General features: G+C 40.5%; 2 protein-coding genes and 1 long non-coding RNA gene across 3 annotated transcripts in view; 1 reads left to right on the forward strand and 2 right to left on the reverse strand.

Annotated features, from left to right (window-relative positions):
- Nucleotides 1-74: 74 nt before the first annotated feature.
- LOC117508700 lies at nt 75-9,030 on the reverse strand. Its single transcript, XR_004560167.1, has 3 exons — nt 8,914-9,030; nt 3,646-3,648; nt 75-98 (listed from the first exon to the last, which is right to left on the reverse strand). It is a non-coding gene; the product is annotated as an uncharacterized LOC117508700 (long non-coding RNA).
- Nucleotides 9,031-13,724: 4,694 nt separating this feature from the next.
- Nucleotides 13,725-15,953, reverse strand: nup88 (nucleoporin 88). The gene has a single exon (XM_034168510.1). The coding sequence runs from the start codon at nt 15,945-15,947 to the stop codon at nt 13,776-13,778; it is 2,172 nt and encodes a 723-aa protein (XP_034024401.1). The 5' UTR covers nt 15,948-15,953; the 3' UTR covers nt 13,725-13,775.
- Nucleotides 15,954-16,896: 943 nt separating this feature from the next.
- Nucleotides 16,897-23,854, forward strand: part of psmd8 (proteasome 26S subunit, non-ATPase 8) — a 34,168-nt gene continuing 27,210 nt past the window's right edge. Inside the window, exons 1-5 of the mRNA XM_034168517.1 lie at nt 16,897-17,050; nt 19,850-19,922; nt 21,087-21,189; nt 21,281-21,446; nt 22,744-22,844. Coding sequence (XP_034024408.1) covers nt 16,946-17,050; nt 19,850-19,922; nt 21,087-21,189; nt 21,281-21,446; nt 22,744-22,844 — 548 coding nt within the window. The 5' untranslated portion in view covers nt 16,897-16,945. The remainder of the gene's footprint in view (nt 17,051-19,849; nt 19,923-21,086; nt 21,190-21,280; nt 21,447-22,743; nt 22,845-23,854) is intronic.

Consider the following 23,854-nt stretch of genomic DNA (forward strand, 5'->3'; position numbering starts at 1 on the left):
CCTTAGACTTGAATTTTCAATAGGCGGCCAGGTAGGGGTGAATTGAAGAATTATACAAGGGTCAAAATTTAAAAATGCTCCAATCATATTGAAAGGTACTCCATATTAATTGTCTGATCATACAAATTTCAAAAAGGTATAGTTTGGACCACCTATGACTGAATTCTATGGAGTTATGGGGTAAAAAATAATAGCAAAAATGGTGAGAAAGGTCTATTTTAGTTTCTACAGGAGTCAAAAGTTAAAGTTGCTCCAATCTTGGTAAAAAGTGATGGAAATGATTGGTTGAGCAAATAGTTGTAAAAAGGAATACTTTGCACCATATGTCATGCTTAGTTGTCATAAGGTAACATATGTTATATGCCATTGAATCCAATGGATGTCGACATTATTTGACCTTTACTGTGGACACCAAACATTCAACGTGATCAAAACTATACCATTTATTAATCCTATTAGCTCAACAAATAATTTGCATCACTCCTTTCCTTTCAACTGACTCCTTTCGACATGGAGGAGCAGCGGCTTGACTCTGAGCTCCTCCCGAGTGACTGAGCTCCTCACCCTATCTCTAAGGGAGCGCCCAGCCACCCTGCGGAGGAAACTCATCTCGGCCGCTTGCACTCTCGATCTCATTCTTTTGGTCATGAGCCAAATCTCATGACCATAGGTGAGGATCGGAACGTAAGGAGTCAGTTGAGGTGGCTCGGGCATGTTTTCCGGATGCCCCCTGGACGCCTCGCTGGAGAGGTGTTCCAGGCACGTCCCATTGGGAGGAGGCCCCGGGGAAGACCCAGGACATGCTGGAGGGACTACATCTCTCAGCTGGCTTGGGAACACTTTGGGGTTCCCCCGGAGGAGCTGGGGGAGGTGTGTGTGGATCGGGAGGTCTGGGCGGCTTTGCTTGAGCTGCTGCCACCACGACCCGACTCTGGATAAAGCGGAAGAAAATGGATGGATGGATAATTTGCATCACTTTTTACCAAAATTTGAGTAATTTTAACTTTAGACCCCTGTACAAACTGAAATTGACCTTTGTCACCATTGTTGCTATTTTTACCCCGTAACTCCATAAAATAGTTGATTAAATAGTCCAAACTATACCTTTTTGGAATCTTTATGATGAGACAAATAATGTGGCATAGATTTTAATATGATTGGAGCATTTTTAAATTTTGACCCCTGTGTAATTCTTCAATTGACCTCTACCAGGCTGCCTATTGAAAATTAAAGTGGTAATCCTCCCTTTTCAAAAGGGTAATGTCTAAGGTCTATTTGTGCCAAATTTGGTGATTGCAACACCATTTGAAAGATGTTTTTCAGTTATCCGCTGCACTAATAGTACAAATGTAAACAAACACTCAGCAGCTTCTGAAAATACAAATAAGTTTTAAAAGTTGCCTCATGTTGGCTGATTAATATGTTTCCTTGTATGGCTTTCTTCAATATTGTGAGGTAGATTTTCCTTTCGACTTTACTTGGGATTCTTTTTTTTTTTTTTTAAATCATTTTTGCCTGATGATGTCACAAAGTTCAAATGAAGGGAGAGAATTCTTATTGTCCTCTGTCATTTGGTGGATGTAACTCTGTGGAGGTGTGAACTCCCTGAGCGACTAAGTCGTTTATATTTGTATAACGCTTGTCCCTTTCAGCCAGTGGTTCGTTCTTCCATATTCCCTTTCAGAAGCTGCAAAATGTTCGTTCCCCCACTTCCTAAATGTTTTTTTTAAATAGCAACAAAAGATAACATTAAAATTGATTTTTTTTTTTTTTAAAAGACAACTAGAGGAGAATTTATATTGTATGATTTTTACTTCCACTTAATAGTCTCTCCACTTATACAGTATGTCATGTTGCTCAAATAAGTTTTTTGTTTTTTAGCATGTTGATGGGCTTGCACAGTTATATGCACTGTGCACAAAGTAACTGGCTTCATTTGTATTTGGTTGCACTTTGCATTTTTTTTAACCTCCAGACATCTGGGGCCCCCAAAGAGTGCCCACCCCCCAGTTTGACAGCCCCTGTTTTCATTGTAAGGCCACGTTAGAAGGCGCTGAGGCTATAACAAGCGTTTGCAGTTCAGGTTTGTGTTCTAAATCGTCACACGGGTCTGGTTGCTTCTTACCCTTCGGCTCCCTGAAGTTTACTTTTTTAACATGCGCTTTTAAAAACTGATCTACTTGTGTTTGCAGAGCAGGAGTAAATAAAGGCAGAACCCTGGAAGCAAGCGGATTCTGTAAGCTTGTATTTTACATTTTAAATGAATGTGGAGCAAATGTTTTTGTGAAAACATTTAAGTGTAAATCAGAGGATGAGTGAGACGGTGTTATCTTCATGAGAAATAGAGGATCATTTAAATTCCAGTCTGCTGACTCTGTCAAGAATTATTTAGCTCAGCTAATGATTTTGTCGTGTTTTCAGCTCAAACTAGCAGCACTGAAACATATATCCTGAACATGTTTCACTTGTCACCTCAGTTTTGCTTTTTCTGCTGTTTTTGTATTTGCTGCTGTTGCTTTGTATCTGCAAAAGACTAAAGTTGTATAAAGAAATGTTACATGCTAAAGTGAACTTTTTCAGCTATATATTGAATGACTGATGCATCACTGACTACTATACACAGCTGCACCAAATGCTCCTATGTTAAATACTATCCAAACCAAATAAAAACTCCTGACTGTGACTTGTTTGTTTGGTATTTTCCACCCCCTAACTAAGAATTTGGATATGGCTCTAATGAAAAGTTGACGGTTGTACAGAGTCTGTGAAGTATAGACTCGTGTGTTTTTGTTCCAGCGTTTCTTTATGGAGTTGATTTGGTCTCTCGGTGACAGAGCAGATAAACACTGACTCACACCCTCTCCTGCCAAGTTTTCATACCACCATTTTCCAAATCTCCGCCTCTCACCATCCACAGTTCTGTCTCGCATAGTTACACTGTGTATACAGTCTGGTCCATATGTTTTTTTTGGACAGTGGCACATTTTTTTGTAATTTTGCCTCTCTGCATGACCGCAATGGAGCTGAAAACAAACAGTCCTGATGAGCTTGTAGTGTAGATGTGTTGCATTAATTCAAAAGGTTTAACAAAAATCTTGCATTAGGCTTTTAGGAATTATTTATTTTTATTTACAATAAGTAATTGGTCAGTAAATGGACAAACTAAGTATTTTTCACACAGACAGTTTTCCTTACACAAATGAGATGGGTATATGAATATTTCCAAGTGACTAAATATATCATCTACTTCATTTAGATCAATTAATTAAAAATACACAATCAGTATGTAATAAATGTCTGTAGTAGGCAGTTCTCAAAAACTGAGTGGTCAATGCAAGGATGATTGAAGCAACCCAAACAACTACGAAGGTGTTAACGGTTGTTCAAAATAATATGAGTGAAGCGCCGCACAGCGGCGTGAAGCTCGCTCGTGGTACGCTGAGTCCCAAACAGGAAGTAACAAATTTTGAGTCCACACTGAAGCAGGAAATGTCAAATGTTGAACACTTCCTGGATCAACACTTCCTGGGTTGACAGACGAGATCTCCTAGAATCTCGTGGGAATTCAGTTGCAAGTTCAGACTGAAACAGGTAGTGCCAAATTTTGAGCCCACAGTGAAACAGGAAATGCCAAACGTTGAACACTTCCTGGATTGACAAGACAGGAGATCTAATGGGATCTTGTGGGAATTTAGTGGCAAGTTGAGACTGAAACAGGAAGTGCCAAATTTTGAGTCCACAGCAAAACAGGAAATGCCAAATGTGTTTAACTTTGGAAAGTGTTTTTTTTTAATAATAATAATAATTCCCACCTGATTTTAATCTGTGAAGTAACTGAAAAGTTAGAATATGAATTTAGATCAACATAAAAAAAAAATGCTTAAAGTAGGAGGGGGTTAAGAGGGGCGTAGTTGGGGAGGGGGGTTAGCCATGCTAAGGCTCCCCAGAAGCATTTACTGTAAAAAAAAAAAAAAAAAAAAAAAGTCTGAAGGACCTAAATGAATGGTGAGATGCTGAAGAGCTTCTCTCATTCATGTCCACGACATATACCTATTAGTAGTGTTTAAAAAGTAAGTAAAACTCAAAATCCTTATAATAGCTTTTGAAATGCATTAGGAACACTGCACATTCTATTCTAAATCAAAACACAAAGAAAAATGTATCACTTATTAATTCACAGAAAGTGAAGAAAAAGGAATCACAAGCTCAAACATTTACTGTACAAACTGAAAAATTCTTTTTTGAATCACTGAACTAATATTTAGTTGTCTAACCACTGTTTCTGAGAAGGCAGCACAGTGCTGTGGCCTTTCTGTGTGGCGTTTGGATGTTCTCCCCGTGTATGTGTGGGTTCTCACCAGGTTCTCCGGCTTCCTCCCACATCCAAAGACATGCAGGTTGGATGGATTGGAAGCTTTAAATTGTCCATAGGTGTGCGTGTGGGTGTGAATGTGTTTGTTTGTCGATATGTGGCCCTGCGAAAGGCTGGCGTCCTGTCTAGGGTGTAGCCTGCCTTATGCTCTGTGACTGCTGGGATACGCTCCAGACCCCTGCAACCCTTAATTGGAGTACGCAGTTGAAGCTGTGTGTGTGTGTGTGCGCGCACACGCATTTCTGAGAACTGCTTCACATCTGTGTTGCATGGAGTTGATCAATTTCTAGTACCTGTGAACAGGTGTTCCAGGCCAGGACCATTGGATTACATTCCACAATTCCTCTGCATTTTGTCACCCCCTCAAATTTTCTATTGGATTACGGTCCTGGGATTGGGCTGGCCACTCCAGAACATTATTCTTGTTGTTCTGGAACCAAAATGCTGCTCGCTTGCTGGAGTGTTTCGGGTTGTTGTCTTGATGAAACATCTATTTCCAGAGAATTTCCTCGTCGGCACAAGGCATCATGACCTCTTCAAGTATGTTGATGTATTCAAACTGATCCATGATCCCTGGTATGTGATAAATATATTCCTGACACCATAGTATGAGAAACATCCCTGTATCATGATGTTTGCTCCACCATGCTTCACTGTCTTCACAGTGTACTGTGGCTTTAATTCACGCTCATCAGCATAAACAAGAGGACTAAGAAGGCGGCTGCACAAATCACTCTGGCTGCACACACTCTACACAGTCAGTTCTGCCTCTTACCCTCAGGCCTTAGACACAGAGCCCCTACTTTCAGGACAAATTGAACCCTGTCAAGCTTTGTCCCTGCATCCATAAGACTTTTTAAATAGCTGAATCCTCTTGGACTAGTTTTAATTAAAGTTTATAGTGCTCCATTATGGATGTAATATTTACAACCCCAATTCCAATGAAGTTGGGACGTTTTGTAAAATGTAAATAAAAACAGAATACAATGATTTGAAAATGCTCTTCAACCTATATTCAATTGAATACACCACAAAGACAAGATATTTAATGTTCAAACTGATAAAACTTTATTGTTTTTGTGCAAATATTTGCTCATTTTGAAATGGATGCCTGCAACACGTTTCAAAAAAGTTGGAACGGGGCGACAAAAGACTGGAAAAGTTGATGAATGCTCAAAGAACACCTAATTGGAAACAGGTGAGTGTCATGATAGGGTATAAAAGGAGCATCCCCAAAAGGCTCAGCCATTCACAAGCAAAGCTGGGGTGAGGATCATCACTTTGTGAACAATTGCGTGAAAAAATAGTCCAACAGTTTAAGAACAATGTTTCTCAATGTTCAATTGCAAGGAATTTAGGGATTCTGTCATCTACAGTCCATAATATAATCAGAAGATTCAGCAGGCCCGGCGCCAGAAAAAAAATATTAAGGGGGCGATGAGTTTATCACAGGGGGCGGGGTCCCCCCCCCCCCCCAAAAAAAGTGCGCACTGGAGGGTACCTGCCTCTGAGTGTGCGTAATGAATTGGGTGTGCTCCTAGAAAGCTCGTGTATTTAGGCTACACCGTTGTAAGAGACTGACTAAGAGTAAAAAGTGATTACAGTATTTTTTTTAATTATTATTTGAACGTATAGACCCTCGGTCAAGTGATCTCCTGCATACCACAAAACCAAACCAACAACTAATCTGAGAAACGACACGAGACTGTAGATTAACCCCACATACAGCCCTCCATCACAAGCAGAAACACAGCGCAATTGGGCATGACAGTCACACAACGGGTCAAAGATAAACCTTTCATGTAGATATACAGTGGTCCCTCATTTATCGCGGGAGTTACGTTCTAAAAATAGCACGCAATAGGCGAAATTCGTGAAGTAGTCAGCGTTATTTTTTACAATTATTATAGACGTTTTAAGGCTGTAAAACCCCTCGCTACACACTTTATACACTTTTCTCAAACAGCCATTAACATTTTCTCACTTTTCTCTCCTGTGTAAACACTCTCAAAGTTCAAACCTTCGTAGAAAAATAAGACCAGCCTGTTTTCAGGCCCAAACATTTGTTTGAGAAATAAAAGTAGAACGTTTTCCTATAAATAATTATGATGGCTTTTAGAACTAACAAATTTAATTTTAATGATCAACCTACGAGGTTGGACACATAAGAAATTATTAATAGTGACTGACCAGTATTTCACAGTTCCTCTGATCATGCCTCTTTGTCCTGGCACCGCTCCGCTGTCGCGCCTTTTTCCACTCACACCTCACTGCAGGTGTCTTTTTCCGAGTGAAGAACACAGTCATGGGTAGTTATTGGCGCTCTTTTTTCTTCTGGGTGAAAAGATTCTTATAAACAGACATGCAGAACACAATGCACGTACTCTCCCTTTGCGGTGCCGCAACAGGTGTCCCGTCATCTCGACAGAACACCGGCCTGCTTGATGTGGACGCAGAGCACAATGCGCTGTTAAAAAAAAAAAGCATGCAAAATTGGACTAAAAAAATCCGCGAAACTGCGAGGCGCTATATTTTCCAGTATTTCTTTTTCTTTTTTTATTTTTATTTTTGATAATTCTCATATCCGAGGGGGCGAGGTTGATGACGTGAGGGAGCGTCGCCCCCAAACACCCCCTCGTGGCACCGGGTCCGAGATTCAGAGAATCTGGAGAACTTTCTACACGTAAGCGACAAGGCCGAAAACCAACACTGAAGGCCCGTGACCTTTGATCCCTCAGGAGGGCACTACATTAAAACCGACATTATTGTGTAAAGGATCTTACTGCGTGGGCTCAGGAACACTTCAGAAAACCATTGTCAGTTAACACAGTTCGTCGCTACATCTACAAGTGCAAGTTAAAACTCCACCATGCAAAGTGAAAGCCAAACATCAACAACATCCAGAAACCCCGCTGCCTTCTCTGGGCCCGAGCTCATTTGAAATGGACAGACACAAAGTGGAAAAGTGTGTTGTGGTCTGATGAGTCCACATTTCAAATTATTTTTGGAAATCATGGACAGTGTATCCTCCGGACAAAAGAGAAAAAAGACCATCCAGATTGTTATCAGTGCAAAGTTCAAGAGCCAGCATCTGTGATGGTATGGGGGTGTGTTAGTGCCCATGGCATGGGCAACTTACACCCCACATTTCATGCCTCTGTCATGAAAAGCGCCCCATTTTCGTGCCCCGTCACAAACCCATAGCTTAATGTAATTTTCGGAATGCTGCCACGAATTGCCGTGAGACTGGGATGCTCTAACTATACCATAGTGTAAGTCTCTCCCTTCTCCTAACCCTACCTCCACCCCCCCACACCCCGTGCACTCCGCATTTTGTGCCCCGTCACGAAAAGCACCCCATTTTCATTTGTTTGTATTTCTTAATGATTGGTGCAATTGAATGCCAAGAGATTCAGAATGAAAGCTGGAAGTCTACAAGAACACTTTAATTTCAGCTCCATTGAAGTGGTGCAGAGAAGCAAAATGATCATTGTCCAAATACTTGTGGACCCAACTGTAAGTTCCTCTTGAGTCATCTTACATACTACATTCAAACAGTAACTTCCCTGTTTTTTGGGGGGCGTGAACTGTGTGTCCCGTGTGGAGCTGTGTATTTCTCTTCAGACTTTACGGGGTGTGCTGGAAGGGGTGGCCCTCCCCTCCCCTCCCCCCTGCCCTGCCCCCTCCACCCCACTCCTCCATGGAAAGACAGACCAATGAGAAACAGAGGCAATCCACTCCTTTCCTCCACACTGGGTGGCTGACAGTGACTCACGCGTGAAGAATGTGGTGGGTTGGCTCAGGAGTTATTAATATCTGCTTTCCTAGGGTCCTCCGGCTCACACACAGGATCGACACACTTTGTGAAAAACTGTAACAACAGCTCCACTTTGGAGTGTGTGTGAGTGCGTCCTGCAGTGCACCACACCCTGAGCATTTGCATGTGTGGCAAATACACACATTGTAAGGAAAACGTTCATGTCTCTCCATCAGCCTGCCCTCTCTTGTCCTCTATGTTAGGAGGATTTTTAAAACCCTCACAGCACTGCCTGGTACGTGACCGGGCCTTGCTGGGTCATAAATCACCTGGAACATCTTTCAGACGGAGGCAAGCAGCAGAGCCAGACACTGACAGGAAGGCTTCAGATGCAGAAGGGGACCCTGATAACCCAAGGCTGAGTGGACTGAAGTCGGATCTCCTTGTGCGTCACTGTGGGGAATACCTCACTGCAAAACTGACCTGGAGGAAAAACACTGAGGTCACTGAGTCTGCAGAGGAGTGACATCTGGTGGACGCAGGATTTCTTACCATCTTAAACTGTTGTGGAAGTTGAACAAATCTGTGAGACGTACATCTTAAATATTTTGTCCGTGAACCAGACAGTTTGGTCATTACCACCCAAGGTGGCAAAACGTTTGATATGCACTTGGAAAATGCTTGATAGCCATCCTGGGGTGGCCGCTCGAGCCAGGCAGAGATCAGCGAAGGACTGCACACGGGTCAAATTTAAAAAATGCACCAATCGTACTGAAACCTGTACCACATTATTTGTCTGATCATAAGGATTCCATAAAGGTATAGGTTGGACTACCTATGACTGGCTGTTATGGAGTTAAAGGATAAAAAAAAAACAGCAAAAAATGGTGACAAAGGTCAATTTCAGTTTGCACTAGACTGACTGTACTGATTTTTAAGCCCACGCCTAATCTACAATTTGCTAATGAAGCCCACATCCACTTGCAAAGAACCATACTTCTTAGAAACTAGTTCCACACCTGCCCCGCCTCACAGAATAAGACAGATCCACACTACGTGGGCTGCAGGTACTGTGCAGAGCTCTAGACTGGGGTCAAAGGTTTAAAAATTGGAAATGACTACGTAGCATTACTGGTCATGCAGCCTTTATGCCGGCATATGGCTATTTAAACGGTAAACTTAGAGGTAATGTATATCACAGCAGTGGATACTGCTATATTGTTACTTTTATCTCCTCCCCATAATCATTAATCATTTCATAAAAGAAAATATGAAGAGGTATTATCAAGTAATGATGTTGTGTATTAATAATATTCCATTGATAATTAGGATATAATATCCAAATAACATAATGAATAATAATCCAGTAATATTTTACAATTTTGAGTGTTTAGTGCAGCAGATAACTGAAACAATCCTTCACTTGGTGATGCAAGCATCAAATTTGGCATGAATGTTCTTCATAAATCAGTGTTTGAGAAAAAAGTGCTGGCCACTTGAAAATCCAATATGGCGGCCAGGTAGGAGTCAATGAATTACACAGGGGTCAAAATCTAAAAATGCTCCAATCATATTGAAAGCTATACCACATTATGTATCTGGTCACAAAGACTGCAAAAAGGTATAGTTTGGATGATCTATGACTGAATGTTCTGGAGTTATGGGATAAAAACAGCAAGAATGGTGACAAAGGTCAATTTCAGTTTGTACAGGAGTCAAAAGTTAAAACTGCCCCAATTTTGGTGAAACGTGGTGCAAATTAAAGGCAAAGTAAATGTCAAACAATGTCGACGTCCCCTGGATTCTATGGCATGTGACAGATGTCATCCTGTAACGTGACAACTAAGTATGACACATGGTGCAAACTATTCCTTTTTAAAACCCTATTAACTCAACCAGTAATTTGCATCACATTTTACAAAAATTGATGCAACTTTATCTTTTGACCCCTATACAAACTGAAACTGACATTTGTCACCAGTGGATTTCATAAGACATATGTTACCCATAAAGTGACAACTAAGCATGGTAGAGGAACTATTTATTCAACCAATAATTTTCTTAATAAAAAAAAAAAAACTCAATAATTTACATCACGTTTTACCAAAATTGGAGTAACTTTTAACCCCTGTAAAAACTGAAATTGACCTTTGTTGACATTTTTTGCAGTTTTTATCCCATAACTCCAAAACATTCTGTCATAGATAGTCCAAACTATACCTTTTTGGAATCTTTATGTTCAATAAAATCACATGTTTTCCAACATGATTATGGATGGTGGCCAAGTGTGCTTGTTTCCAGAACAGAAGGTTCCTGATTCGAGGCCACCTCTGCCTATTCTCCATGTAATATGGAGTTGTGTCAGGAGGAAGGGCATCTGGAGCACAACTTGTGCTATAAATCAAATGCAGATCCACCTCGGATACGCTGTGGTGACCTGAGTGGAAAAAAAGAGAGAAGCGGAAGGGTCTGACTTCCTTTTTCAATATAATTGGAGAATTTTTAAATGTTGACCCCTGGGCAATTCTTCACTGACCCTTTCCTGGCTCCAGCTGCCTCTGTGAGATGGCTATCATACATAAATATTGTTTTGGGATATATATAGCGAGTAAATTCTTCATGGTTAAGTTTTGCCACTTGAGGTGGTCATGAGTGACACACCAACTTTCAGGGGTCTGACCCAACACCTTCGACAAAGATTTGTTGGGAGACCATCTTTGGTCAAATTATTTTCCCCTTTATTGTCTTTTACATTCTCACCTTATGAGGTCATAAAGGTCTCTTGGCAGCTCTTTGCTTTCTCACTGCCCTTCTACTTCCAAAATTAAGGATTGGCTGCTTCAGGACACACCAGACTTTTATTTTAAAACACTTCAAAATCCATGATTATTTAAAAGACGTTATTGCAAAAATCATGAAATCACTATAATGTAACTGGTAGCAAACTTTGTTTTTTAGATTTAAAGTTAAAATAATTAATTTAGCCACTGGGTTTCAGAAAAATGGGCAGCACGGTGGATTAGTGGTTAGCACCGTTGCCTCACAGCAAGAAGGTCATGGAATCGATTCCCACCTGTGGCTTTTACATGTTCTCTCCCTGTTTGTGTAGATTCCCTCCAGGTGCTCCGGCTTCCTCCCACATCCAAAGACATGCAGGTTAGGTGGATTGGAAACTTTAAATTGTCCGTAGTGTGTGTGTCTGTCCATATGTGGCCCTGCAACAGACTGGCTTCCTGTCCAGGGTGTACCCCGCCTCACGCTCTGTGACTCCTGGGATATATTCCAGCCCCCTGTGACCCTTAATTGGAGTAAGCGGGTATTGAAAATAACTTTCATAAAAATAATCACAAATAGAAATGACATTTTTACTTGTTCCAAAAGTGCTGCCGCTGTTTATAAGTAGGCTCCCTTCTCCATGCCATTGCCTCACTTGGTGCAACTTGAACTTTTGACCCCTGTACAAACTGAAATTGATGTTTGTCATCATTTTTGGTTTTTAAACTCTAACTCCACAACATTTAGTCAAGGATAGTCTAAACTATACCTTTTTGGAATTGTTATGATCAAACAAATATGGTCTGCTTTTTCAATATGATTGGAACCTTTAAAAAATTTTGACCCCTGTGTAATTCTTCATTTACCCCTGTAGGTCATAAGAGGTCAGCTCCAGAATACCTCCACATCTGAAAATAAGTATTAATTCATTTAGAATATGTCTCCCAAATGTCATGCTTTAGTCACAAAATGCACAATCATTTTGCCTATCTGCTGCACTAAACAGAGAAGATAAAGTGGTACTTATATTTGGTGTCCAGATCACAAGTCTGTAACAGATGACAAAGAGAATGAATACAAGACTGACGGGATGTAAGCGACGGAAATGTGATTTCTTGTGATGTACACCAACCTAAAAATATTAAATGGTCATTTATGTTCATTAAATATTGTACATGAAATCCCAAGTGCACCTTTTAAAGTACTTTTAATTTCTGCTGAACACATTTATAAACCTGGTTTATTTTAGCTGAGCTTTAAAAGACACCCGGGGCTTTGTGTAATTCCATGTAGAATCACAACTAAAACTGTACCTGCACAAAGGCAGAAACATGCACACATTGATTTTGACAGTTATAAAGCCATATCCACACATGGATCTTTTATAAATATCAGTGATGATGAAATTGTACATGGACAAACCTCAGAAACTCATTTGCATGTACATCCTATTAGTGTCACTCAAATGTCAGCTCCACTGTAACAGGAGTCAACAGATGACATATCACGCAAGTACTCCCTTATGCTATGACAATACCTTGAATATATCACTGTGACCTTGACATCGACCCCAAAGTTGAAGTAATCGACTGGCGAAGGCAGAATCACCAAAGTACACTCTTATGTTAAATATGAAGGCAAGTGGTCAACTGGTTCTTGAGATATGAGGCTAACAAGCAAAAATGGACAGACAGAGGGACATGCTTTTCACTACACGACCCCCCATATTTCATACCAGGGGATAAGAAAAAGCAGAAGCAACAAAACTATACCATATGGGAAATTGCGAAAGTCCTCAGAGGTGGAGAAAAATACATTTAATTTGATGCACAGCTGTGACCACTGCACCAATAATCAATGAAAAAAGAAAAATTTATTAAACCAAAAGTAACATGAGAGGGCTGATGAAATGTCGTACACCCTCAGTTGTGTACATTGCCATTTGTGGACCATAAATGTATAATTTTACATTATCGTTTATATTATATTCATGAACAGATAAGAAATGTAAGCTCTGACACTGGCTGCTACTCTGCATTCATTTATTTATTTTTTCTTTTTTGTTAGTCTGGTCTGCAGAAAGTATGAGGTGCATACATTCTAACTGTACATGCTTTTACAAATTAAAATTCATGTTTGGGGGGAAAAAAGACTGCACTGTTTTTGTGCATACAGATGTTTTAAACATGAGACCCCTGAAGCAGCAACAAAATGTCTAAAAGGGACTTTAATCTGGTTAAATTGTGTTATACCATAAAAAAGTGTATTTCATACTATGGTTTGTTGTTCAGAACAATTTGAGGATGATAGTGATGGAGGTGACCACTTTTCATTATATTTTACACACTAATATCTGTCAATAATTAAAAACCATATACAATCCTAGTTTTAACTGGTAACCAAGATTTTAAAAGTTGTAACTGCACTAACCTTCACAAATCACGTTAAATTTTATTTTATGTATATCCAAATATGTGAACAATCCACTTTGAACAATAATAACATCTTAAATCCCAATACATGAGATATTTCAGCCAGATAATGCAAACACAAATCTTAACATTAGAAATATATACATAAAAAACAAACATGGAAACAATATCATGTAAGAACTGATGGCAAATATCTTACCAATCTTAAAAAAAAAACAAAAAAAAAACAGTATGACAGGTAATATTATCTTGATGTATGTGAAATATGTGACATTTCAAACACCCACTTCACATGCAGTATTTTGTCTTATACCTAAGCAGCCCTTTTAACACACTGTTCAACATCAGATGCAGGCACATGTGAACTCTTAAAAAAAGTTGATTATTTCCCTCAAATAGTTATGTCATACGGAAACTTTTTGAAACTGAAATGCAGCGTTCAGAAGCTGAAATGATTCTTGATGTCTTTGATCTGTTTCATCATGTCTCCTATTTCCTGTCCCTGCTGTCTGAGGATGTCCCGTATCGCCCTCTTGTGGTGGGCATTGACCATTACTGGTGCAGCGTCTGAAGGACTGTCCTTATCCACCTGTGCCTTCTGGTAGTCCATCTTCATGTGCACCTGCCTGATGCAGTTGTCTAGATGTTTGAGCTGCTCGCTGATGGCCTGCAGCTCCTTCTTCATGTCCTTCTCGCTTTCTGACAGCACAGGCAGCTGTCCCTGCAGGCTGCCCAGCACTTTTTTAATCATGCTCATGATGGCTTCCTGCCGATACTTGGCGTCCTCGTATTTATCGGCCAGCCTTTCAGCCGTGTCTCTCAGACTCTTTCGTTCCTCTATGCACAGAGCCAGCTCCTCCATCTGCTTGGTCTTCTGGCCCATCAGAAGCTTGACTCTCCTCTTCATCTCTTCATGGGCCAGATCCTGTTTGATTATGTACTCCTCCCTGAAGACCTGCGTGGCTCTGCTGAGGAGCTGCAGACACTCTGACGGGGGTGGTGAGGCGTCCTTGTCCCCGGAGCGGAGTACTAGAGGATTGGTGGAGCTGCGTGACAGGATGTTGCGGACGTGTTGCTCGAAGGTGTTGTTAGCCAGCCCCCGCAGAGGGGAGCCCACTGCACCTCCATCTGGCTGGTTACAGAACAGAGGAGGGGAGTACGGGCGAATGGAGCTTAGTAGCGGCAACAGGATGCACTCGTAGCTGTCAGTGATGCAGATCATGGTGATGCCCAGAGAAAGCTCTGACATGATCAAAAAGCCACGCACCGGTGCCGCCCGGCTGGTCAGCAGTGGCCTGGTGCAGATAATGTGCTCCACAATGCAGTGCTTCTCTGCTGCCAGCTGCTGTAGGCTGTCTTTATCCTCATCTCCTGATGTGAGGAACGCCTGTAGCTTGCTGACCCAATTGAGACCCACGCTGTGCACCCCCGCCTCGTGAGAGCAGTGGTACCTGTGTGGGCACAGGGAGTCTCTGTGCAGTCTGATCGGGCAGGTGAAATCCAGTTCTTGAGGCTCCTCATCCTCTCCTGCAGCCACTTTGAGGGTGAGCTCCAGCTCAACACATTCCAGTACATACAGAGCCGGTACCGGTTCAGCAGCTTGGCTCCACTTTTCCACCGCCGCCGTCTCCTCCTCTTCCTCCAGCACCACGCAGTGATAAAGTGTGCCCGTTTCAGTGGCGATTACCAGGATACTCGGCACACAAGCCAGACAGATGATGGCACAGGCATCATAGCCGTAGTTATCCTCTGCTGCAGGGAACATAGGCAGGGGTCCGACGGGTTTGCTCAGACTCAGACCATTGGCCTGGCTGGTGTAGCTCAGGTAGGTCTCACCGTTCTCATAGAGGATATACAAAGGGTAGACTGGCTGCTCTTTGGAGCTCTGGGCTGCAAACTTACGGGGCGTGGATGAAACCGGCCCAAAGTCAAACGCCACAGCTATCTCTCCGAGAGATGTTGCATAGGAGTGAACCGGAGGATGGATGGGGACCTCCTCCTCCGACTGCAAGAGGGGCAAGACTTGTGCTGGAGTCTGGGGCGAATTCAGGCCGTAAAACCTGATGGTGTTGTCGGAAGTGAGCAGCACCAAGCGGGGTTCCCCTGTGCCACTGGGGTACCAGGCGGCTTGGCGCAGACTGATGGAGGGGGAGCTGATGAAGAAGCGCTCGGCCACGGGGACGATCCTGCAGTTTATTTCTCTCCGTCCGCCTTCGAACTCGGACTTCTTGCCCCAGCGCTGCGGCAGCTCCAGTACCGAGGCGCCGCGCCGCCCCACGAGCGCCACGTGCTGGCACGCGGGGCTCAGCAACACGTGATAGACCTCGAACCGAGGCGGGTTAACGCACAGCAACGTCTGGAAGCTCCGGCCGCCTTCCCGCACCTCATCCTCCCGCTCCTCCTCAGAGTTCAGCCGCCGCAAGTTAGTCGTGTAGAACACGCGCTCCGCGTCGTCCCACACGAAAAAGTCCCCGTCCAAACAAAAAGTTAGGTTTTTAGCGACACCTCCTCCTTTCCCATTCGCCTCTGAATCCAAATTCTGCCGCAACTTTTTGAAAATATCATGGTTCGGTAATTCGTTAAGCCAGCGTTCACTACTCACTGCCGCCATCTTGATCGTCAGTGGGACTCTGGGAGGGAAACCAGTTGCCAGGTACTGTGAGACAAATAAGCAACAGCAACTTCAAATAGGAAACTGGAAACTGGAGCTTGAAAAGCAAAAGGACAATTTATTTTACAACATAAATCAACAAACGCCAACGAAGATTACTGTGCTCTCACTGGGAAAGGAAAAAAAGGACAGCAGCAGGAAGGAGGAGCAAATAATAGCCACTTATTTCTAATTTAATACTTTAGAGCCATATCCAACTGCTATACGTATGGCATACTTGATTTTGTTCATATCATGTAACAATATATTGCTATATGATAGCAATATATCTTTTTAAAATGGTTTACCTTATTACGGGTAAAGAAAATGGATGAATGGATGGTTTACCCTTTTAAAAGCAGACTTGGCAACTCTGGATGAGTGGTCACGTGGGGTTTTCTTGGCGGATTACAGCACTATAATGATAGAATAGAATAGAATGCTTTTTATTGTCATTATACACAAGGTACAACTAAATTAAAAGACAACTCCCGTAGTGCAAAGGTGTAAAAGTAAATATATATTTAAAAAAAATAATAATGCTATTCTTGTTATTGTTATTTATTCACGTAAGTGGAAAACCTCACCAAACCACCTTTTTACACTGTGATCTGTTTTGCTTATTATTAATCTTTTTTTCTGTTGATTTTAATTTTTCCCCGTGCTTCTTGTCACAGGTTTCGAACCTTTTGTAAACCCAGCCAGTGGACTTTTCAGGCGCTGATTCTCACTTTAGTTATTAATTGATTTGACCGCCGGTGAAGGCTGAACTTTTTATTAATATAAGTTAAGGTCTACACTGTTGATGGAAAAACAGAATTTGGCGAATGGTTTTTGTTTTGGGATGAAATAATGGCCCGGAAAGTCGTTGGAGAGTCTCATTTTTTCTTTTCTTTTCTTTTTTTTTACGACGTTTACCGTATTGCGGCGGCCGGTGTCGTACATTTTGCAGAATCACCATGGCGTTGAAAGAGACTGCGGGTTTGTATGAGACTCTCAAAATCGAGTGGAACAAGAAAAACCCTAATCTCAACAAATGTGGAGAAATTTTGAGCAGACTTAAGGTAATGTTACAGATCTGTGTTTATACGATGTTGTTGTTAATTGAACCAAGAGTAGTTTTAAGAAAGACAACCTCGTTAGCGCTGTTAGCAGAGCTTGCTAATTAGGCTAGTAATGCTAAAGCTGTGTATAAACATTATTTATAAGGAGCCTTCTGTTTTTAAGCGTCCCCTTTTGGTTATTTTATGCCAATGTTTTATATTTAGTCCTACTTTTGGTTTCATTTGGTAGTGTTTTGTGTTTCATTTTTGTTATAATTGTTTAAGAGCATATTTCATTAATGTATGATTAATATTTGAAACATTTCTGTGTGAACTATTTGTTTTCTGTAGTTTTCACGGTGCGTGTGATGTTTATGATGTTCATTGAGCTGAACAAGAAGAAATAAATCGGCACCCGTTTGAAACTCTACGTCAGGATCAGACAGACAGATTTACACTTCATAAACCAAACAAAACATACAAGTAAAAATTAACAAAACAGTCATTTTGTTTACTATGTGCAATCCTAGTCTTATGTCGTTTCTCAAAACTCTATATGATACGTATCAGTTGATGTCTGATACTCAAAATGTATCATAATATGGATATATTTATGTGCGTAATACAGTCAGTTGCCCAGTTCTGGATCACTTTTTGAAAGTCCCGCTGTACAGAGTCATAATGCAACTGAATATCCCTTATTGAGTATTGTTGTATTGGGTATTTGGATGTTATCTAGCTGAAGAAGTCAGGATGGGGTAGCCCTAAAACTTAAAGTGTGAAGCCACATTATGTGTGGTGCAAATATTTGCTGGAAATGGATCACTTTGCCCGGTTCTGGATCACGACACTCTGTGTCACTTTGGGGGCATTCCTGGCATCTGGCTGGAGCCTTTCTAATGCAGAATGATACACATTGTCCCCGAGAATGTGTTTTGAACACAAAATGATATAAATTATACTTATTAAATGAGAATTTACTTAGTTTCAAAAGGCACTGTTATACATTTTTACAAGCAAAAAATGAAGTTTTTACTCAACTTGGGTGGCATTCCTTAATAAATGAAGATAAAATAAAATCTGTGGTAATTAGCTTTTAACTCAATGAAGTGGGTCAGGATAGCACAAGATGCCCCAACTTGCTATCATTTTGCACCTTATATTGTTAGAGATGGAGAGCAAAGGAGGGTTTTAAATGTTTGGAGGTGAGATTTCTCCCGAAGTAAAAAGTAAAAGCCCCCACATTCATGTCCATTCGTGATGTTGAGATGACCCCCAAAGTACACATGGCTCACAAGTACTGATACAGGGCTGCTGCTTCAGTGTTCCACAACCGGCAAATTTTCGCATCAGAGATAAATGCGTGCAGCAATTAAATAGCAAGACATAACACACTGCCATTTTCTACCCAAGTAAGTAAGTATTTTCCCACTCTAGAACCAATGATGCCGAATGGCTAACTCACCTTTGCTACTTAATAGAGATCATCACTTTCACACTTGCAGGAATGAGTGAGTCAGAAAACGCGCGCACACCACCGACACCGGATGTTTTGATTCCTCTGCTGATCATAAGGATGTCTGGATCCGGTCGAGCTTGTGGTTGTTTGTAGACAAAACATCAGTCTTTTCATTGGTACCAAGTATTAGCTTATTCGCGCTGATTACAAAAACAGCGGCGCAAATACTACAGCAGTGATCCGGAACTGGCAATGATCCGGAAATGGGCAAGTGACTGTACCTCTTGTATAAATTTTATTCTAAAGCATACCTAAATTGTAGTGTGGTATTGGTGTGTAACCCAGCTTTTTAAAACTGAAATCCTGCTGCTTAATGTTTGCTATATTAGTATTTTCTTTTGCACATTTTCCCCTTTCTTTGCTTTTACCCTATCCCAAATTGACATAACAATCTATATGTTTGTTTGATAAGATTAGTAACCCCAATATCCTTAATCATTTTCATATTTATAGCTTCCCTTACCCTAATGGGCCCAATTTTAAAGGTAGAACTCCAGTCAGACCCAGTTATGACCTAGCATAGACATTGCTTTAAAAAAGATATTGCTTCACAGCCCACTTTAGTTATGCCGAAAAGTTCAATTAAGTCAACATATTTTATATGGCTCATCAATAAAAAAACAAAAAAAAACCCCAAAAACAATGTGTTAGTTTATTTTATTTTTTTAAACTCACTGCTGGTGTGCTTCCGATTTTAGCTACTATAGGTAACACAACCAGATGATGCGCACAGACTTTGAAAGTAAACAAAGCACTAATATGTTTGCAAAACTCACTGCAGATGTGCTGTGATTATTTGTTACTTTGTCACCTCACTTTGAGACACAGTGAGATTACACAGTGAACTGTTTTTCCAACTCGAAACTGCTGCTGAAGCAGCGGACTAACTGTTCACCACATCCAGCGCTGATATATTGAAAATATGGGAACTGTATGTGTACCGAACATTTTATAGCTTTGATAATACAGCGATCTGGTATTGACTCGTAGGACTGCCAAATTGCTGTGACATCAGATGGATAGCCTTGGTCTTCACACACCCTGCCCAAATTTTCCGACTTTGAATTGAGCCTTGAATGTCCGTTCGATTGCGCTTTTCCATGTTGTAACCCCCCCTTTATTTTTTGTTGGAGTTGTGAATATAATCAAACGGAGAATAAGTCCTAATTGACTTAAAACACCAGTGTTGCTTGTTTATGTAATCCTGTTTATAGTCAGGTTACATAATGAGAACAGATATGCCTTGCGTTAAGTGTGTATGCCAGTCTTTGTAAAATCTAATGCCAATTTTGTTTTTCCAGATTTCATTACTGGAGCTAAACTTTTTACCTACTGGTGGGTCAGCACTCGCAAAGCAGCAGCTTATTTTAGCTCGTGAGTATTGGTGGATATATATATATATATATATATATATATATATATATATATATATATATATATATATATATATATATAAAACACACACACACACAGTTGTGCTCAAAAGTTTACATACCCGGGCAGATTTTTTTGGGGGGGGGGGGGGGGGGGCATTTTTCAGACAGTATGAATGATAACACAAAAACTTTTTTTTTTCCCACTCATGTGTTTACATACTCCTGTTCTTAATACTGTGTACTGCCCCCTTTAACATCAGTGACAGCTTGGAGTCTTTTGTGGTAGTTGTGGATGAGGGTTTCTGATGGTATAGCTGCTACTGAATATATATGTCTTGGACTTTATTTATATCAATTTCGAAGAAATACAAACAGTATGGCACTCTGTGGTAAATCTGCATGGAGTAGACAGTTTTCAAGTTCTCAGAATGGTCTGCTTGAGGTTTCAACAGAGGGAGTTTTTCCTTACCACTGTCACCTGTCTGCTTACTCTAGGTGGTTGGTAAGATTGGACCTTACTTGTGTGAAGCGCCTTGAGGCAGCTTTGTCATGATTTGGTGCTATATAAATTGAAATTTATTCATGTGTTTCATCCTGTTATTTCAACGCTGGACACACACACTGACATGAAGTGTTTGTACACCCTGCTCCTGTCACATTCCGCCAGTTAGCAAGGCAGTTACCTTTTGCCTTTGAATTACGCATAACTGTAAAATCAGTAGAATTTGCGTAAAGATAATCCAAACAATATTTTTGATGTAGAGTGTCACCTGACTATTTAGTCATTAAATTTCAAAAGGATTAAATAACAAATTACACAAATGTGAGCAAACATGTAACTCCCATGAATCAAAGATGAAAGTGTACACATGAACAAGAATGATGCACTTCGTCATCAACTTTGTTTGTGGCAGGTGTAGCTGGTGACTGTAGATTACTTTATTTGCCACCTTCTGAATGTTTGTGCAATATTTGTAGTTTATTCTGCTATTTGTTTTCATATTATCTGAGTTATGCACTGATCACAGGATCTTGCCACAGTTGTCATTGTTACTATAAGGTTCTGGTATCCCTATTAAACTGAAAAACAATTCATGTATTTAACTAGCTAACAATCTGTCAAGTCAAAATCCATGTTTTATACTATTTTTTTTTTTTTCAGGAAACGTCCTGGAAATTGGAGCTTTGTGGAGTATCCTGAAGAAAGACATCCCATCCTTTGAGAGATACATGGCTCAGCTCAAATGTTACTACTTTGACTACAAGTAATTTTATTTATTTGTTTTATGTGCACTTGTACCGTGAGATGTAGCACTGGGCTTTCTACACAACCTCTTTTGTTTCCTCCTTATTTAGGGATGAACTACCTGAAGCTGCCTACATGCACCAGTTACTTGGACTGAATCTGCTCTTCCTACTGTCACAGAATCGTGTATCTGAGTTTCACACAGAACTTGAAAGACTGAGTGCACGAGACATTCAGACCAACGTATATATCAGACACCCAGTTTCATTAGAGCAGGTGATGGTTAATTTCTAATTTGATTTTCTGTTGCACAATTTTATATAAGTTTATACTGCAGAGTGTGCTTTGTATTCTGCAGAGGCCAGCTCACACAGTTGCAGTACACACCTGACTGATTAGGTCTTAGTAGGTCAGGGACAATAATAACAGTAATAAATTTATTTTTAAAGCACTTTAAATGGAAAAAGAATTAAAAAAGTGCCGAACAAACATTATTTATGACTTTTGCATAGCATAACATATAACAGAAATATAAAATAAGCATCATATTTAAGTTAAATTCCTTTAAGTTGTGGTTCTTACAGTCAATTACAAAACATTAAAAATCATAAATTACTTGAATTTACTCGTATTCCACTTCTCAAAGGGCCCATCATATGGAGCAAATACCCCCTGACTTCAGGTACTGAGGGGCTGTTAGCAACACTTTTAAAATATGAATTACTGCTTTCTAGTTTGTAACAAAGTCCCCCCCGCAGCACTACTTGATTTGTTAGATATCACAGGTTCATCCTGTCATTGCTGAAGGCTGCTGTCCCACAGTCTGGCGTAGAAGAAGGTAGCAGTGTGCAGATTGGAGCTGCGTTGGCTGTTTAATTATTTGTTCATTTATTCACTTCAGTGTTATTTGTAGCTCGTTGCACTTTTGTGTGAAGGTCCTGTTGGAAGGTTCTGTGAATGAAATGTGCTGCAAAACATTTAAAGAATGTTTAAATGTATTAAGAGTGTGTTATAGTGAATTTTAGCACCTTTTTGACATATTTTACTGCAGGCAAATATCAGCCTGAAATGTCGGTATCAGCCTCCAAACCTTGTCAGCAATCAGTATCGGCTCTTAAAAATCCATATAGGTTGACCCCTAGTGCAGATACCCACTTCTCACCCTGTGACTGCATTGCTGACTATAGTTCACACACAGTGGTAGGGTAAACCTATGTTCATTTATTACATTCATTCCTACAGGTTTGATGCTACATTGGTTGTTTAAACAGTGAACATCAGAATAGTCCAAATCTGTTGCTCTTTGATTAAATTATGGTTGATTTTTATTTTTTGGCTGATGCACCTATGGAGATTTTTTTTAACCATTGAATGCACCATTTAATCTTTGATATCTCAAACATTTAATTAAATCGCTATGTTCTGCAGTTTCTGAACAAAGTACTATTTTCGACATTAAAATTACTTTTGTTATCACCTTACCTGAAGATTTCCCTGATGGCTAACTGGCTTTGTTGTTAATGTGCAATGTGCTAACCTTAGTTTATTTTCTGTCACATCTCTGCCCTTTCAGTATCTCATGGAGGGAAGCTATAACAAAGTATTTCTCGCCAAAGGCAACATTCCTGCTGAGAGCTACACCTTTTTTATAGATATTCTACTTGATACAATTCGGTAAGGATCAGTGTTTTAACCACTCTCACTATTATGTGTCATTTGTTGCACTGGCAGTCTGTTTCCACATGTTGCATAATAAAAGATAATCTTTTTGAGCCACTGCAGTCTGCTTTTAGAAAATATTCCACAGAGACAGCTCTCACAAAGGTGGTGAGTGATCTTCTGTTTGCAGTGGATTAGGACACCACTATGGTTCTGGTGCTGTTAGATATTGTGGATCATCATATTCTTCTCGATAGGCTGCAGAATCATTTTGGGATTACTGGGAGTGCCCTTGCATGGTTTGACATCATACCTGACCAGCCATTCTTACTGTGTTTTATACGATAACACTACCTCTAACCTTAGTGACACGAAATCTGGAGTTCTACAGGGGTTTGTCTTAGGCCCCCTGCTTTTCTCCCTTTACATAGCACCCCTTGGGAACATATTGTGGCGTTTTGGGACTACCTTTCACTGCTATGCTGATGATACTCAGTTATACATGCTGATAACTGCTGGTAATCTCATCCCCATAAATTCCTTTGAAGATTGCCTTGCATCAGTGAAAAACTGGATGTCTAGCAATTTCCTGCTTTTAAACTCTGATAAGACTGAAATTATGGTTCTTGGTCCAGTGAGACATTGGCATCAATTTGACCAAATTAAATTCAAATTAAAAGTGCCTGCTTAGTGCATAATGCAGAAAAGACAAACAGCTGTGCGTGTGTGTGTGCGCACGTTTGAACGCTTTTTTTATCATGCAGAAACAGTGAAGAACTGACATTTGCCAATTGGTGTGCTTATGTATTTTGGGTCAAGGATGAACGACACCAAAACAGAACATTAATAGCAGCAATACTTTTTAGAGAAGCTACATATATTAGCTAACAACACTGAGGGCCCCTTCACACATAGTACGAATGTGGTCGAATTGTGCATGAAGCAGGAATCGTATGCAATATGTGTAAAATCGTAGCTGCCTCCAACACTTCGTACACGTGTTGCTACAACTGTTTGTTCACACC

This window comes from Thalassophryne amazonica, chromosome 4 (genome assembly GCF_902500255.1).
Source record: "Thalassophryne amazonica chromosome 4, fThaAma1.1, whole genome shotgun sequence".
Taxonomy (NCBI): Eukaryota; Metazoa; Chordata; class Actinopteri; order Batrachoidiformes; family Batrachoididae; genus Thalassophryne; species Thalassophryne amazonica.

Coding starts and splice junctions, on each gene's coding strand:
- nup88 (XM_034168510.1), bottom strand. CDS start 15,947: ATGGCGGCAGTGAGTAGTGAACGCTGGCTTAACGAATTACCGAACCAT.